This window comes from Tenrec ecaudatus, chromosome 5 (assembly GCF_050624435.1).
Source record: "Tenrec ecaudatus isolate mTenEca1 chromosome 5, mTenEca1.hap1, whole genome shotgun sequence".
Lineage (NCBI taxonomy): Eukaryota > Metazoa > Chordata > Mammalia > Afrosoricida > Tenrecidae > Tenrec > Tenrec ecaudatus.
Genome location: NC_134534.1, coordinates 119,994,986 through 120,011,574, shown reverse-complemented (window position 1 = coordinate 120,011,574; position 16,589 = coordinate 119,994,986). Strand labels below are relative to the sequence as shown.

The 16,589-nt window shown below is 39.7% G+C and overlaps 1 protein-coding gene across 1 annotated transcript in view; it reads right to left on the bottom strand.

The window, feature by feature from the left end:
* The window catches only part of IL5RA (interleukin 5 receptor subunit alpha), a 57,545-nt gene that overhangs the window by 27,890 nt on the left and 13,066 nt on the right, over positions 1-16,589 (bottom strand). Inside the window, exons 4-9 of the mRNA XM_075550874.1 lie at positions 15,379-15,524; positions 13,117-13,255; positions 7,511-7,658; positions 7,248-7,435; positions 3,521-3,666; positions 596-734 (exon numbers count right to left, since the gene is read on the bottom strand). Of these exons, the coding sequence (XP_075406989.1) occupies positions 596-734; positions 3,521-3,666; positions 7,248-7,435; positions 7,511-7,658; positions 13,117-13,255; positions 15,379-15,524 (906 nt within the window). The remainder of the gene's footprint in view (positions 1-595; positions 735-3,520; positions 3,667-7,247; positions 7,436-7,510; positions 7,659-13,116; positions 13,256-15,378; positions 15,525-16,589) is intronic.

The window sequence follows — 16,589 nt, the reverse complement described above, 5'->3', positions numbered from 1 at the left end:
GTAGCACACACATTGCTCATACAAATATATAGTGTACCTACAAAAGGTGAGGCATACTAGAGATGTGAAGCTATTTTGAGACCTGAGATTGAATGTGCATGTGTTCCAGGATTATCTATTCTAGCCATCAGTAAATTATGCAGGCCAAGAATATTGAAAGTACAATAGACTGAAGAAACACAAATTGAACTTGGAAGAAGTACAGCTATAATGTGTCTTAGAAGTGAGGATAGTAAGACTTTATCTCATATACTTTGGACATGTTATCAGGAGAGATTCTGGAGAAGGACACATTCTTGGTAGAGGGCAATGAAAAAGAAGAAGACTCTTGATGAGATGGATTAACAGTGGCTGCAACAATGAGCTCAAACAGAACCACATTTGTGAAGAGGTTGAGGACCAGGTAGCGTTTTGTTATGTTGTACATAGAGCTGTTCTGAACCAGAACCAACTTGATAGTACCTAACAAAACTAGGTCGGTTGTCCCTAGGTGGTATACATAGTTTTCCACTAATACATAAGATCGTCATGAGTTGCAATGAACTCAATAGCACCAACAAGGTAACCTGCCACAAAAGAAGCATGAAATACTCACCCAAATAAACAGGCTGGCTCCACTCGCTCCACCGTCCATTTTTCCTGCACCGAAAGCTCACAGCTGCTCTCACTTGAACTGAATACTTAGAAATGTCATCAATTACTGAGATGAATGAATTGGTCATAATCTCTCCTATCTAAAAGAGGGAAAATTAGCATCGTTATATTCTGTCAACACCATTTATATTTTGCCAATTATCAGAAAGAGGAGAGTGTTCCTATATAGGAAATATTCATTCTTATTGAAGGGAAATTCTACTCTATAAAATAAAGTTTGTTATGAGTCAGAATCATCTCTGTGGCAATGGATTTGATTTGTTTTATGGGGATATATATATGTATCCACTATATATATAGTGATTCATTGTTCAGCAATCAGTTAAAAACCAATAGGGCACATATTGATCAGTTTATTTTAGACTGCTTCAGTAAGGATGTGCTGATAGTCCCTCTGCAGGGAACAGCTATTTGGTGACCAAAATAGATATCCCAATTAATCATAAGACATAGATGGTCCATTTGGTCTACACTGACAGTTCCAGAATGAAAGACTAGAGTAGCAGTTAGTAGGGTGTGTAATCTCCCTTGCTCTGTCCCTCCATCACCTCTTGTTCTTTCACTAAAGAACAGCACATGGTTCCCGTCATATTCAGCACAAATTGTGAAACACAGTTTGCAGTCAAATTCCACCTGTTGTCCATTTTTGTAGGGCCTTGCAAGCGAAGGGTGTTTTTTTAAAAAACATGTTTAAGTGGATAGAAAAGAATCAAGAGAAGACTATTCCATGACACATGGAATTAAAATGTCAGTGTCCACAATAAAGAACACAACCATGCCCATTAGTTTACATTGTATCTCTGACAGCTTTCCCTCTACAATGGTAGAGTTGAGTAGGGGCAACAGAAACCACATGGACCATAAAGTCTAAAATATATCCCATTTAGCCCTTTACAAAACTCATTTCCCGGCACCCCTTACAAAGAAGGTACACTTCAGAACCAGAAATCAGGTGGGGGTGAGGGTTCAGAGCGGAAAATGGGAAGAGCACCGATGTTGAGTCGAGGGAGAGGAATGCAGGAACCCTAGACTGACTTCCCATTACTGCACGGCACATTCTTTGACCTCTCTGGTTTCAGTTCTCCCATCTGTAAAACAGGATAGCAATATCTAGCCCATGGATTATTGAGCTAGGTGAAATTACCTTTGTAAATCTCAAGTTTGAGGATATAATAAGTTGGATACTATAGGAAATTACCAATCGTCAAATGTTGGATCTGTAGAAACAGCCATTTGGGGTGGTTCAAGGTAATGACAATGGACCGCGGTCAGTGATAACTGACCACAGACAACCCAGGATAACACTGTCCAGAAATGAATCAAGATGTTCTCCTATAAAATAGACCATCCTGTATTCCCCATATTGGCCAGTCATATCACCATCTAGCCAACCCCCCAAATCGCCAACCAGCAATGCTGACACCTGTGTCTTACACACTCCAGTACCGATGTATCGCTCGCCCTTCCTCATCCCTGTCAAAGAGCCTGTTTTGACTCCTCTCTTCTTTTGCTTGGGCTATGAGAATAGCCATTGACTGATATCCCATGTCCTCATTCCCCCCACCCCCACCCCATCCCACATCCAGCTTTCACGTTGCTTCCAACATTGCTCTTCTAGTCTGTAAATGGGGTCCTTTTGCTTTATTGCTAAAATTTTACAATGGCTTTCATATCTATGGAAACCCATTTCTTTTCCTGACAATATCTTCCAAGGTCAGTCTGAGAGAATCAGCGTGATGGCCTAGAGCGTTGGCCATTGACTTAGGAGCCATGTTCTTTCGGACTCCTGCCCCTCACAGTATGGTGACTGGTCTGTACTTGTCAGGGATTGGATTTGACAGATTTGTGCTGAGGTAAATACATTTAGATATTGAAACTACAATTTAGAAATGTTCCTAACAATTGGACATTGCCAGAACATCCAAGCAGATGTCCTGTATTGAACTTGTATTTTATATGTCATTGATTATATTTCATTTTCGGCAAATCATTTTATTGTATTTAACAAAAGTACCAATCTCTAGTAAATTAGACATCCAAACAATACAACTTTTTAATAAAGTATTTCACAGGTAGTGGAGAAGCATTGGGTGGGCACATCCTTCCCCTGTTGTCTCATCAGGTAAATTTCTACCATCTTTTGGGATTTTACACACCTCTCTGTGGGGCCCCAAACAGTTTGCTTTGCCTAACTTTGTGTCTCCAATGGTTTTAATGTAGAAGCACATCTCTGGATCAGGAGAGTATGTCCACGCGACTGGACTCTTCAGTAACAGAAGCAGTGTTATACTTACCGTCATGCCTCCCCACTGGCCATAACATAGCTAGTTCTTTAAAATATTTGTCCAGTGGGATGAAATTTGCTCTGCTTACTATCCGTGAGACAAGTGTGGAAGTCTAAGGGCCCTGAATTGAATTCTGACTTCCCTGTTTTTTCTAGCTTTGTAATTTTGAGGAAGTTACTTAGTTGACACTGTTCCTCCGTTTTCCAGATCTGTAAAATGGAAATTATAATTACATAATATCATTATGGTGAGGATGAAATAATCTAATATAATAAATCTTAACTTGTGGTTGGGGGTTAGTAAATGTTGGGTCTCTTCTCAGTTCCTTTCCTCTTAAATTTTTTGTCTATTAATGGTAATGGGTTTTTATCCGAGTCCCTCACATAATTTTCACCCAAAAGAATGTCATCTCAAGATAAAAGGCCAGTGGTGTTTGATTTATTTCCTTAACTCCTGGTAGATGTAAGTTAACTTTGACCTTATTAGTACCACGCTGTCACTAGATCAGTAATTTAAGATCATTTTTAAATACTTCTAAAAGAATATGTATCATTGAACATTGACATAATCTAAGGAATTACCTGAACAGAATTAGTCCTTATGTTGTAAATCTTAACTTCATAATGAAAGCATTGGGTTGAAAAGGCAGAAACTGGCTTCTCCCATTGGATGTAGAGAGAAGTTCCTTTAATCTCTACTGTGACATTTGTTGGAGGGTTTACTTCATCTAAGATAGAGAATAAGAGATCTGTATTTGTTTTGTTTGTTTTCTGTTTTAAGACTCAGACAATAACTGAAAATGTAATTTATTAACACATCTCAATGCATTTTAGGATATGATAGCCTCATCAATTCTTAATTGATCTCCAAATTTAGGAAGCCGGGAGCTTCAAATATCACTCCTCCTGTGTAGAGCTGAAGAAAAAAAAGATTGCTCCTGTGAGTTTTAACGATTTCTACACAAGATGAAAGTGAATGGATTAATCCCTTCTCACATCATCTCCTTGAATGACCCCAGCACCCCTTTTTACTTCTCAAGCAGGGTGAGCCAAACCAGCTGCCATTGAATTGATGCTAACTCATGGCAATCACATGTGCATCAAAGGAAAACTATACTCCATACATAGGGTTTTCAATGACTGATTTTTCAGAAGTACATCACCAAACTTTACTTCTAAGAAATCTCAGAATGAACTGACCATCATCCTAGTGGTACCACTCCATTGGATAAGGCAAGGGGAAATGGCAATGTCAAGAACATTGCCGTGTGTCTCCTACCAATCCTCCTGCTCCTTGTGAGCAGATGTACAGCCGTGAGCAAATCACTTTCTAGACCGCACTTGTTATTTCCTTGCGTCTGTGGGTCTTCTGTTTGGGGGATGGAGTATTGGCTGTCAGTTGTCTCAGGTGAAAAAAGATGGATTGAGCTAAAATTCTATCTTTAATTATAGTTTTTTAGTTCTTTCCCCTGAGATCTCAATTGATTTTCTTCATGGCCAGGTGATATAGGTGGAAATTACTGTATTTCTATGTGAATGTCCTTGTCTTGGGTTAAAAATCCAAGAATGATACCCACATGTCCTACAGCTTGCTATTATTTAAGCAGAAAATTCTTAGTCAAGAACGTATTTATTTACTTTAGCGAGCTTAAAAACTGGCCTCAACAAAATGCAAATCATAAAAGAAAGTGAATTCATTTTGTCTCTGTCAGGTTGTATCATTAGTCACACTACTTTCATTGTTTCCCCGGTGCCTCCTTGCATCTTTTATTGCTAATCTTCACAAAAGTGACATTTGAAGGTCACCTAAAATGCAGCACTGAAGAGAAGTGCATACTTCTTTTGTAAATTCTGTGATCCTTTAAACGAGGTTTTACTCTGTTTGAGATATATATATATATAAATATAAATAAATAAATATTAATTATATATATATATATATAAAGAACAGGTCTACCCTGTTCTTTAGGGCCACTATATATATATAATTTCATGGACTAGACCATGTCCTCTAGATGATAATAGAAACTGCTAACATTGTAAGTTGAAGGCATCAATTCTTCCATCTTTGCCACCCAGATTTCACATGCATATTCAAACCAACTGCCATCAAGAGGATGCTGACTCATAGTGGCCCTAAAGAACAGGGTAGACATGTTCCTGTGGGTTTCGGAGACTAATTCTTCATGGGAGTAGAAAGCCTCACCTTTCTCCCTCAGAGCCACTGTGGTTAAAATTGCTGACCTGGTGGTTAACACCCCAATATGTAACCACTAAGCCATCGGGGCTCCTGAATATGAGATAGCATCTTATTAGGACTTATTAATCATTACACAGCCAGGACTCCATGTGTATATTAGGTGACTTAAAATACCAAGCCTTGATTCAGTTGCTCATTTGCCGTCAAAGTAACATCTTTGTTTTTAACTCATTAAAGAGGTACGACAGACTAACCAAACTAATTCCAACTAAAAAAACATTTGATTTGTTTAACAGCTGCTTGTGAAGTCAAACAAAATTACGTGCTTGACAACATCAGCATTATAATGTTGGCAATGAATAACGACGATACCACGGACTTCCAAAAGAACAAACAAATCTGTCATGGAAGAACTAAAGCATGGAAGGTGAGACCTCAAACTCTGGACGTGTCATCAGAAAGGGCACCCCCTGGAGAAGGACCATATGCTTGGTGTTATAGAGGGCAGCGAAAAGAAGAATGGCCTCGACAAGATGCACTGATCCAGTGACTGCGACAATGGGTTCCAAAGTAGCCTTATGAGGGCACATCTGACCTGGCAGGGTGCTGTTCTCTTGTAGCAGCACGTTATGAGTTGAAATCTACTTGTTGGGACCTAAGATCAAGAACAGTGAAAATGTTGTTCTCAGAACAACATGATTATTAATGTCCTTGATTATTATCAAATCCATGTGGTTGTTACTTCTCCTCATGTTACTACTTCCCATTCTGACTCATGGTGGACCCTTGTTGAAGTGAGAGGAACTTCTCCCAAAGGGTTTCTTCCTTGTTATCTTCATGGAAGCAGGTTTCCACTCCTTTCCTTCCATGGTAATACTAGGTAGGTTTGAACCAGCAATCTTTAGGTTGTCAGTAAAGTATAAGCCTATTAATCCCCATTATTCATTGTCAAGATTTTATACGTATTTGAGAATATTGGAAATACTATGAAATGTGTCAGGTGCACCCAGAGCAGAAGATGCAGGGAAGAGTAGATGACCACCTAGTCTAAGGTCTCTCAGTGATCAGTGGAGGAGTCAGGGTTCAAATACAGGTAGATTAACGGTTATAGACACCCCCCCACCTTTACACTGTGGAAGTCTTGAATGATAAAAACTGATTATGTCGTGTGCTGACATTCATTAACATATAAGGCAGAACATCTTTCTTGAGCAATAAGCCCATCAAACTTTGAATAGAAGGCTTAGATCTGAGAATTACATACTTAGAGCGGCAGTGTAACTTGGTACCGTCCAGAGGAGACACGTCAGAATGATAAAGGGTCTTAAGAGTAATCAGGAAAAGGTAAACCTGGGGAAGAGAAGAATAAAGATGGAAAATATGGCTGCCTTTGGACGGCTGAGGGGCCTCCTTGTGAGGAAAAAGATTAGCATTGTTTGAGGCAGTATGAGACCAACTGGGCAGAAATTCAGGAACCCAGGAGATGAAATAGGCTTGGTTAAGCTGTGAGTTCCTTCCCCCAAGGCCATCCTTCTTGAGTGCTGATGATTCACCCAACCCCAAGAGACACTTGGAGGCATTTCCATTTGTCACAACTGGAGGGGCTGCTAGCGCCTAATGGGTAGGGGCCAAGGGTACTGCTGAATATCCGATAAGGTTTGGGGAAGCTTCCTTCTCCCACAACTCAAGAGGATCCAGCTAGAAATACTAATCGTGCTAAGTTTGTAAACAGTCCCTATCGCACCACCGTCAAGCATGCACCTTCTAATCCAAAGGCTGGCAGTTAAAATCTGCAGGAGATTTGAAGAATCTTAGAAGAAAAGTCTGGCAATCGACTTCGAAAAAGTCACAGTCACAAACACCCTCTGGAGTGCAGTTCTACCCTGCAGCACATGGGGTCATTCTGAGTCATATTTGACTCGGCACCAGCTACTCCGTTTCTGTTGGGTTAGAGGCTGAGAAAGCCTCTCCCAGTGGGTTTCTAGCTTGAACTAGATGGTCAATGAACATCAGAGATATAGTTCAGCTAGGAAACCTTCATAACATTTCCCGTTGCTGAGATTCAATGAGGCACTTATTTCAACTCTGGGTAATATAAGCTCATCTTACCAATGGCATGAAGATGAAAGAGTTGGTCATACGGTTTGATTGTGGCATGCCTGCTTGAGCCATTGACATGCACCGCAAGCCTCTGGAGCCCTGTGCTATCGATAGAAGTCCTTGGAAACCAGCATGCAATGTTTCTCTTCAACATGTCTTTGCTATATTCTTGGCATTCTTCAGTCCAAGATCCATACCTAAATTAGAACATTCATAAGTATTATAAGGTTAGTGGAGACTACCCACGTGCATAATTAAACGTAGGTACAAACCTGTAGTAGAGGAAATACTTAGTATCCTCAGGGGCATCTTGGCCAACAAGCCAGGTGCAATGAAGAGACACTTCAAATGGCCGGAAGTGCACTTTGGCTATGGTATTTGTGGTACAAGTCAAATTCAGAATTGAGGTTCCGGGAGATCCTAGATGATCCAAAAACAAACAAACAAAAATAAAAAGAAGGCAAGAAAACAAAAGCATTTCACTTATTTTGTACTTCTTTGAAATTTTACAAGTGTGAATATCCTAGCCATATCAAAAACCATTATTGATCACCTATGACAAATAGAAACCTATTTTCCAAAGGCAAATTTACTAGAGAAATAAAATTAGGGTTACAAAACTCTGTTTCTGACCTCAAAGACTGTCCAACTACTTTGGGGCATGGGAATCTGTGTATGACAAACATGAAATTTTCAAGTGCAGTATAATATATTGTCATATAAAAATACTTAGAACTTGATATCCAGCAACAGTTAAATTTTAATGCTACATTTTATCATGTTACCTATTGGTCCAGTTGTGAGGATCTTGGTCTTCCATACTGAAGACTACAGTCCTTGATCTCTATCAGCAAGTGCTTCAATTCTTCTTCACTTTCAGCAAGCAAAATTGTATCATCTGGTTACTGCAGGTTGCTAATTAGCCTTCCTCCAATCCTGATGCCACGTTCTTCTTCATATAATCCAGCTTCTCTGATGATTTGTTCAGCATAGAAATGGGCAAGTAAGGTGAGAGGATGCACACCTTTCCTGATATCAAACCATGCCGTTTGCCCATGTTCTGTTAGCACAACTGCCTCTTGATCCACGTACAAGTTCCAAATGAGCACAATGAAGTGCTCCAGGATTGCTGTTCTTCCCAAAGTCATCGACCGTTCGTTCTGGTGCACATCGTCTAGTATTTTTGAATAGTCAATGAAACACAAGTAAGCACCTTTCTGGTATTCTCTTCATTGAGCCAAGAGCCAACTGAAATCAGCAACGATGGCCCTTGTTCTTCATCCTCTTTTGAATGCAACCTGAACATCTGGCAGTTCCCTGTCAATAGAATGCTGCAACTTACCAGATGATCTTCAGCAGACTTTTACAGTGTGTGTTATCAGTGGCTTTCTATAGTGTGGGCATTCTGCTGGATCATCTTTCTTTGGAATGAGCACAAAATATAGATCTCTCCCAGTCCGATGACCAGGGAGTGGTCTTCCAAATGTCCTGCTATCGATGAGAGAGTGCTTCCAGCGCTTCTCCTGCTTTCTGAAACATCACAGCGGGAAGTCACTCAGTGACTGGAGCCTTGTTTTGGGCTAATACCTTCGGCGCAGTGTGAACTCCTTCCGTCAGCACCATTAGCTCCTGAAAGAGTGGCATGCCGGCTAGTTCTTCTAGGTACAGTGACATGTGTGTTCTTTCCGTCTTCTCTTTATGCTTCCTACATCATTCGATATCTTGCCGATAATCTTTCAGAATTGTCATTTGAGGGGCAATGTTTTTCTTGAGTGCTTTCAGTTTCATATATGCTGAGCATGTTCTTTCTTTTTGCTTTTTTAATTTGAAGTCCCTGGCTATTTCATTTGAGTATGTGGCTTTGTTTTCCGGAGCTGTCCTTTGAAGTGTTCTATTCAGCTTTCTGTCTTCATCCTCTCTTCCACTTGTTTTGGCTACTTGTTAAGAGCAAGTTTTGGAGTCTCTTCTGACACCCACTTTGATCTTCTCTTTCTTGTCTTTTTAATGCCCTTTTGCTTTCTTCATGAGTGACAGTTTTGACGTCCTCCCACACCTCATCAGGTCTTGTCATTAATGTTCAATGCATCAATTGTTCTTGAGATGTTCTTGAAATGCACATAGGATAGTCTCAAGGTCATATTTTGGCTCCTGTTGACTTGTTTTCATTTTCTTTAGCTTCATTTTGAACTTCCATGTTCCACAGTTGGCCTCTGGTCTTCTTGTACCTGTTAATATTGAGCCTCTCCATCATGTCTTTCCACAGATGTAGTCAATTTGATTTCTATGTATTCCATGTGCAAAAATTCTTATGTATAGTCAACATGTGTATAAGTGTTTGCTATGAACCAATTGTTGGTTTTGCAAAATTCTATCATGAAATCTCCAGCTTCATTTCTATCTCCAAGTCCATATTTTCCAACTACTGTTCCTGCCTCTTTGTTTCCAACTTTTGCATTCTAATCACCATTAACTATCAGTGCATCTTGATCGCATGTTTGATTGATTTCCAACTGAAATTTTTTGTAGAATTCGTCAATTTCTTCATCACCAGCTTTTGTGTTTGGTGCATAAATTTGAATAATAGTTGTGTTGACTGGATTTCCTTGAAGGCTGATACATAAAATCTGATCACAGATAGTATTGTACTTCATGAAAGATTTAAAAAGATCTTTTCTGACAATGAATGCCACATCAATCCTCTTGATCATGTTGCTCCCAGCGTAGTAAACCATATGATTTTTTTATTCAAAGTGGCCAATATCAGTCCACTTCAGCACACTGATGCCTACGATACTGATCTTTGAGTTCCATTTCAATTTTGACCATTTCCAATTTTCCTAAATTCATACTTTTCACATTCCAAGTTTGAATCATTAGATTTTAGCAGCTGTGTCTCTATACCTTGAGAATTCACTTTACTGTGATTGACAGCCTTCCAAGAAATCATCTCCTCTTCAGTCACACTTTGCCCCTCAGCCCAGAGAGGCCTATCCAGCAATGTTCTACCTTCTTTGTTTAGGCTGTAAATATTTTAAAATTCTTGAAAGCCATTCATAAGGTTTTTGGTGACTTCTTCTTCTGAAGTGGGGAGCAGAGTCCTTCTTCATTGTCTGGTCTTATTCTGGAAGCTCCACTGAAACCTGTTCACTCTGGGTGACCTTGCTAGCATTTGAAACACCAGTGACAGAGCTTCCAGCAACACAGCAACGCACAAGCTTTTACAGTATGACAAAATGATAGTTATGTAGTGGAGCCAAAGAATAGATAGGTCTATATCAATAACAATAACTTATTAAGTTATGTACAACTTGGAATAATATACCATTTAAGATCAAAAGGGCAACAGTTGCCAAGGAGAAAATTCTGAAGTGTTAGGAAAGGAGGAGATATGGAAACTGTAAACATAGTGTAAAATTGAGATATGTGATATTACATTGTGAGGATTGTGATAAATGAGCTAAAACAAAGTGTGTATGAATTGTTTACACCTGGTGTGTAAAACTTCATCCAATCAAGTCACAATAATTTGTTAAAGGCGTGAAGAGAGATTCTGTATGTGTGTGTGTGTTCACCATCCATCTATTAAATAAATGCACGGTCCATGCCCAAATGTAGTTTGCAGCCTTGAAGTCAGATAGTCTTGCTATTACCTTCCAAGGAATTATTTGGTGGTATTAATTCAGTTTAGCTCAAGGTATAAATAATTGAATTTTCATTAATGTGAATCTGTGCTGGAGTTCCAAGCAAATAATTAGAATTACAAACAGGTGATGCAGGAAGGTACATTAGAGGTTTACTTCATTTATTCATTATATAGAAGAGGTAAAGTGGCTTAATCAAAGACATACAATGACCTATATTTGTGATCTTGTGTCTACCATAAATGAGTGTCTGTGTTCAGATGAAAAACATTATGAATTAGCTGCTTTATGACATTATAACAGGGATATGAATGAGTAAATGTGAAGGCATTGCATCTGCTGTTTTCAGTGACTGGAATTTTGCATTGGGTCAGATCAGCATCTTATGGTTTGTTTCTCATTTCCTTCTGTGTGTGTGTGTGTGTGTGCGTGTTTCAGGTGTATAATTAGAAATGTGACTGTTTGTAAGGAACGGAAACAACACCAACATTTACTGCACACCAACACATAGACAAAGTATGTTCCCCTCTTTCCTTATGGCAATTTGGTCACCCAGTTCTACTGCTTCTATGAGCTCTCAGCAACATTGTCTTCCTCTTGGTCTCATATCCATCAAATTTTCTTTTAATCTATAAGGCATGAAGGCATGCCACACCTAAAGTGTGCTATAGTAAATGCTCGAAGGGGTCATTGGCCACCCCTTAAGCAGAATATTCTACAGTTAGACTAGCCGTGTATAAATATGAGGAGGATTCAAAAAGTTGATGGAAAAAAGGAATGAAAAGACAATGGAATTTTTTCAAGAATATTTTGAAGCCTCCTCATTGTGTTAGTCTGAGTAGACTAGAAAATCAAATCCAGGGAGACTCACATATGTATAGAAAATAACTTTATATCAAAGAGTAATTGTATATTAAGAAAACATCCCAGCCCAGTTCTGGTGAAGTTCATAGTCCAATATTAGCCAAATGTCTGATACTAATCTATAAATTCCTCACCAGACTCGTGTAACACATGCAATGACGCCAAATGCAGGAAGAGCACAGACTAGGGGGTGGAAAGTCTCGTGGATCCAGTGGTGGTGGAAGATATCAGCACTGGCATGGGTCTCCTCATGGCTCCCCTAGCTCCAGGGCTCCGGCTCCATCAGCATAACTCAATGTGGCTTGTCAACAGGAAAGTCTCGCAGGAAGAGTGGGTCTGGCCTCCAGTGAGCTATTTAATCTCCTTTGTGCCTCCAAATGAGGTCATCAAACTGCTAACTGACTGACAGGCTAGGCTCCACCCTTTCGCTCAAGTTGACAGGAGATGATGTAACTGCCACATCATATATTGATTTCTGATAGACGAGCAATTTGTTACATGTGCTCAATAAGAGCACAGTCAAGGCACGAGTCCCTCGGACAAGTTGTCACGGAGCTAATGCCTGTGCACGGTGACCCCTTGCTGTCAGAACCACACTCGATATGTAGGGCTTTCAATGACTGACTTTCCAGAAGTAGACTTCAAGGCCTTCTACCAAGGTGCCTATAAAACACCAGTGCCATCAAGTAAAATAGGTGCATATGGTTTCCATAGCTATAATCTTCACAGAAGCAAACTGCCACAATTTTAACAAATTGTTAAAAATCAGGACTGTCCCACCAAAGCGGGACGTCTGGTCACCTTACTTAAAACGAAACAATAATATAGCTTCGCTAGTGAAAAATGTCTGTCTTAAGCAATCCGTGCCTTTAAAGAAAGATGTATATGAGATCCAATTTTGAGCATTAACTCAGAAGATCAGAGAGGAGTCTTCGGGGCAATACATTTATGAATGGGAGAGGGGAACATTCAAAAAAGAATGGCAAGAATAGCTGCACAACTTGAAGCATGTCATAAATGTCACTAAATGGTCTGAATGGGAACTGGTGCTTTGGTTTTGTGATTTATATTCTCAACAAAGATTCCATGCCACATGGAGCTCACTGGGGAGCAAATTCTTCTAGAACCAGCCCAGAGAGAAAGGCTTCCCTAGAGCCCACCCCCTGGATTTAGACATCTGGCCTCCTACATGTTGAAAGTCACCCACTGGAATTACTTTAGTTATAGCGGCACAAGATAAAGAAAGCCGTTAAGATACTGATATGATGGACTCATGCGTGATATTAACTAGCAAACAGAAAAAGGAATTGGTTTTGATGTCCTGTATCTGCAACACCCCAAACATAAAACCGAACGTTTAGAGGTTACCTTACCTGGTGGGTCTTTCAGTTCTGCAGAAACCCAGCTGCTGGCAGGGAGTGAGGGTTTGTCCCAATAGATGGTCTGCACACTAGCTGAGAAGCCCTTGTGAAGGACTGCTACACATTGGCTCTCTGTGTCCCTGGTTTCATACTAAAAATAAAATCCATGAGACATGAAACATGAAAGGGGAGTAGGCTTTGTGAAAGCTCTATTTCAATCCAATGCCTATTTTCTTTCACCTCTTGAGTGATACCTAACATGCAAAGAGATTGTTCTGGTAGACACATGTTAAGTTAAAACTATTAGAATAATATTATAGGGTCCTTGGTTGGTGCAAATAGCTAGGATCCTTGGCTGCTAGCCAAAAAAATGGAGATCTGAATCTACCTCAAGTTTCCTTAGAATAAATGTCTGAAGCTGTAATTCAGAAAGATCGACATTCAGACCTTGGAAAACCAATCAAACACAGTTCTACTCAGACAGATATTGAGTCACCAGGAGTTAGAGCCACCTTGATGGCCATAGGTGCCTGGCTATTAAAAGATATGGCATCTAGGTCCTTAAAGGCATGTAGTTAATTAAACAAGCAATCATCTAGCAGGGAAGCAACAAAGCCCTCATGGAAGAAGCACAGCAGCCTGTGTGGTCATGATGTATAAACGGGCTAGGGATCAGTTGAAAACAAGCAACCAAATTGATGTGAAGGGACACCCCAAACCCACCTGTAAGATAATCGAAAAGTCCCTCTCAGAGGGCCACATGGAAGGGATGATAAATACAGGGGGCAGTGTAGTATTGATAAAGCATATAACTAGCCTCTAGATTTTTATATTTCCTCCCCTTACTATTACAGATTTTATTTGTTTTACCTCATTAATCATGTTAAATTTGTGTATGTTCATTTATATATTTAAGATCATTTGGTAAATGAAAGCCAAGATAGATAACCCTTCAGAAACAGTAAAGGGAGTAATGGCTCTCTGAGGGTATGGGAAGGAGGTGGGCAGGCAGGGAGAATACAGAGCAGATAGCATTGATGAGTATATAACCTCACTCAATGAGATTGAACACTAGAATTGTATGTCAATGGATATATTGGATAGTGTAAGATGTGGCAAAATAAATAAATATTATAGGGAAAAATAAATAAGTAAGGGTTCCTGGGGGGTAAGGTGGAGAGGGAGGAGATAAAGGGGAGCTGCTATCAAGGAGTTCAAGAAGAAAGAAAATGTTTTGAAATGGTGGCAGCAATCATACAATCTGGCTTGATGTGATTGAACTATGGAAAGTTATATCCGTAAGAGCTCCCAATAAAGTGATAAATTAAAAATTATATTATAATAATTACTCAATTATATAAGAGTATATCCTTCTTATAAAAACATGCATAGTATTACATGCAAGCTCAAGGACCAGTCACTTTCTCAGAAGTAGCTCTTAAGACACGCAAAGATACCATTCCATATTGACTGAAGAATAGTCCATATTCATACCTCTAACTTTATTCAGCTCTTACCTTGTGCTGGGGGGCTTCATCATGAGCTCTGTGACAAGCGTGAGGTTCTGAGAAATGACTGGTTCAAGGTCACAAAAGCAGAAAATGGCTGAATCAGGATTCCAACCAGGTCTTTCTGACCCCCTCTACTGCATTTTTCTCAGTATGTGCTGCTCTATTCTGTTCTGTTGTCAAATTTAAAACTCCCAACTTACTGCCATTCAGTCAATTCCGACTCATAGCCACCCTACGGGGCAGGCTAGAACTGCCCCTGTGGGTTTCTACCACTGCAAAAGCCAACAGCGGCCTTTCTTACTAGCTGAGTGGTGGGTGTTTTAGAACTGTTGGCCTTTTGACTAGCACCCCAACTTGTAACCCGCTACGCTTCTCTATGGCAGAGGTGACTAAAACCAACATCGAAACCACTGAAACTAAAGAGTTGCCAAACTGATCAGTGAAAGAGTAGGCCCAAAGAAGTTCAACTTTTCAGAGCTATTTCCTGCTGCACCTTACGGTAGCTCCTGTCCACCGCTCACGGCCATTTCTTTCAATACAGACATTGCTCCAAAGGGGACCAAAAAAAGCTTTTATGCACTTTCTTGTTTTTTCTTTTGTTTTCAAAACCATTTTGGCAGGAGCTACTACAGATATCATATCAATCACATCAAGATTTCTTGTATTTATATATATATAACTTAAAATTTTACTTCAGAATGAAAATTCATTCAACATGAACATTTACTTCAAATACCGACTGCCCTTAGACATAGGCACTCACGTCATCTTCTTCAGGTGCATTTATTCTCACCGCATAGCCGAGAACAACATTCCTTTGCTCTTGATGAGGATTTGGCTCCCAGTGGAGAAGAACTTGAGATAAACCAGTAATCTTAATGGTGAAATTGACAGGTGGAAGAAGTAAAACTGTTGATTAAAAGAAAAAGGAAGCAACAAAGTTTCTGATTGTAGGTAATCATGACTTTAAAAGTATTTGATAGCATAATAAGAGGGGGTAACCAAAGGAAAGAAAAAAGAAAGCTCCCTTAGGCAGAGATTTCATGGGATGCACCCAGTGGCATCGCCTGGAAGGTTCTCTATGGTCACAGTGAATTTTTTCATAAAGCAGTTTCCCTCAAACCTCATTATTTTGTGATGGTCAATTTAAGAGGACAGCATGAGACTGTGGACTTTTGTTTCCTGCTCAGGAAAAATGCCACAGAAACTGTTGTGATGTTGAGCCTAGCTTACAAGAACAGCACGATGGGAAAAACTCAGTGTATGAGTGGTTTTCTCATTTCAAAAAAGGTGAAATGTTGATTGATGACAAACCTTATTCTGCATGTTTGTCAACTTCCCACTTCCCAAACAGACATTAATGTCAACTCCTCATGCAATTGGAGTTCATTCGACCAGGTGAATCTGTCAATCAAGCTTTCTATTTAGAAGTTCACAAAAGATTGTGGAACAGTGTGGAACAAAAAAAAAAAATCTGATTTGTGGCAGATGGGGGGACTGGTTTTGCCACCATGACAATGTACCTGCTCACACAGCCATCTCAGTGCACCAGTTTTGGGCAAAAACCAGCATACCTCTCTTGTCCCAGGCACCTTACTCACCTGACCTCACTCCATGTGACTTCTTTTTGTTTCCACGTATGAAGAGGGACATGAAAGGGCAGTGATTTGACGATGTAGAAGTGAATAGAAAAATGAGGGAGGTGCTGTCAGCCATCCAAACAGATGAGTTTGAAAAATGTTTCCAAGAGGAATCTTTGTTGGTAATAGGTTGTTTTGTAAAAAAAAATAATTAAATACATAGCTTAGACAATTAAATACATAGCCTTGTATTTCACCATGGCTATTAGAATGAAAAGGTACTCTGGAGGCATAGTGGCTAAATGTTAGGTGCTAATTAAGAGGTTATTGGTTCAAACCCACCAGTTGCTCCCCTGGAGAAAGATGAGGCTGTTATATTGCTATAAAGATTCAA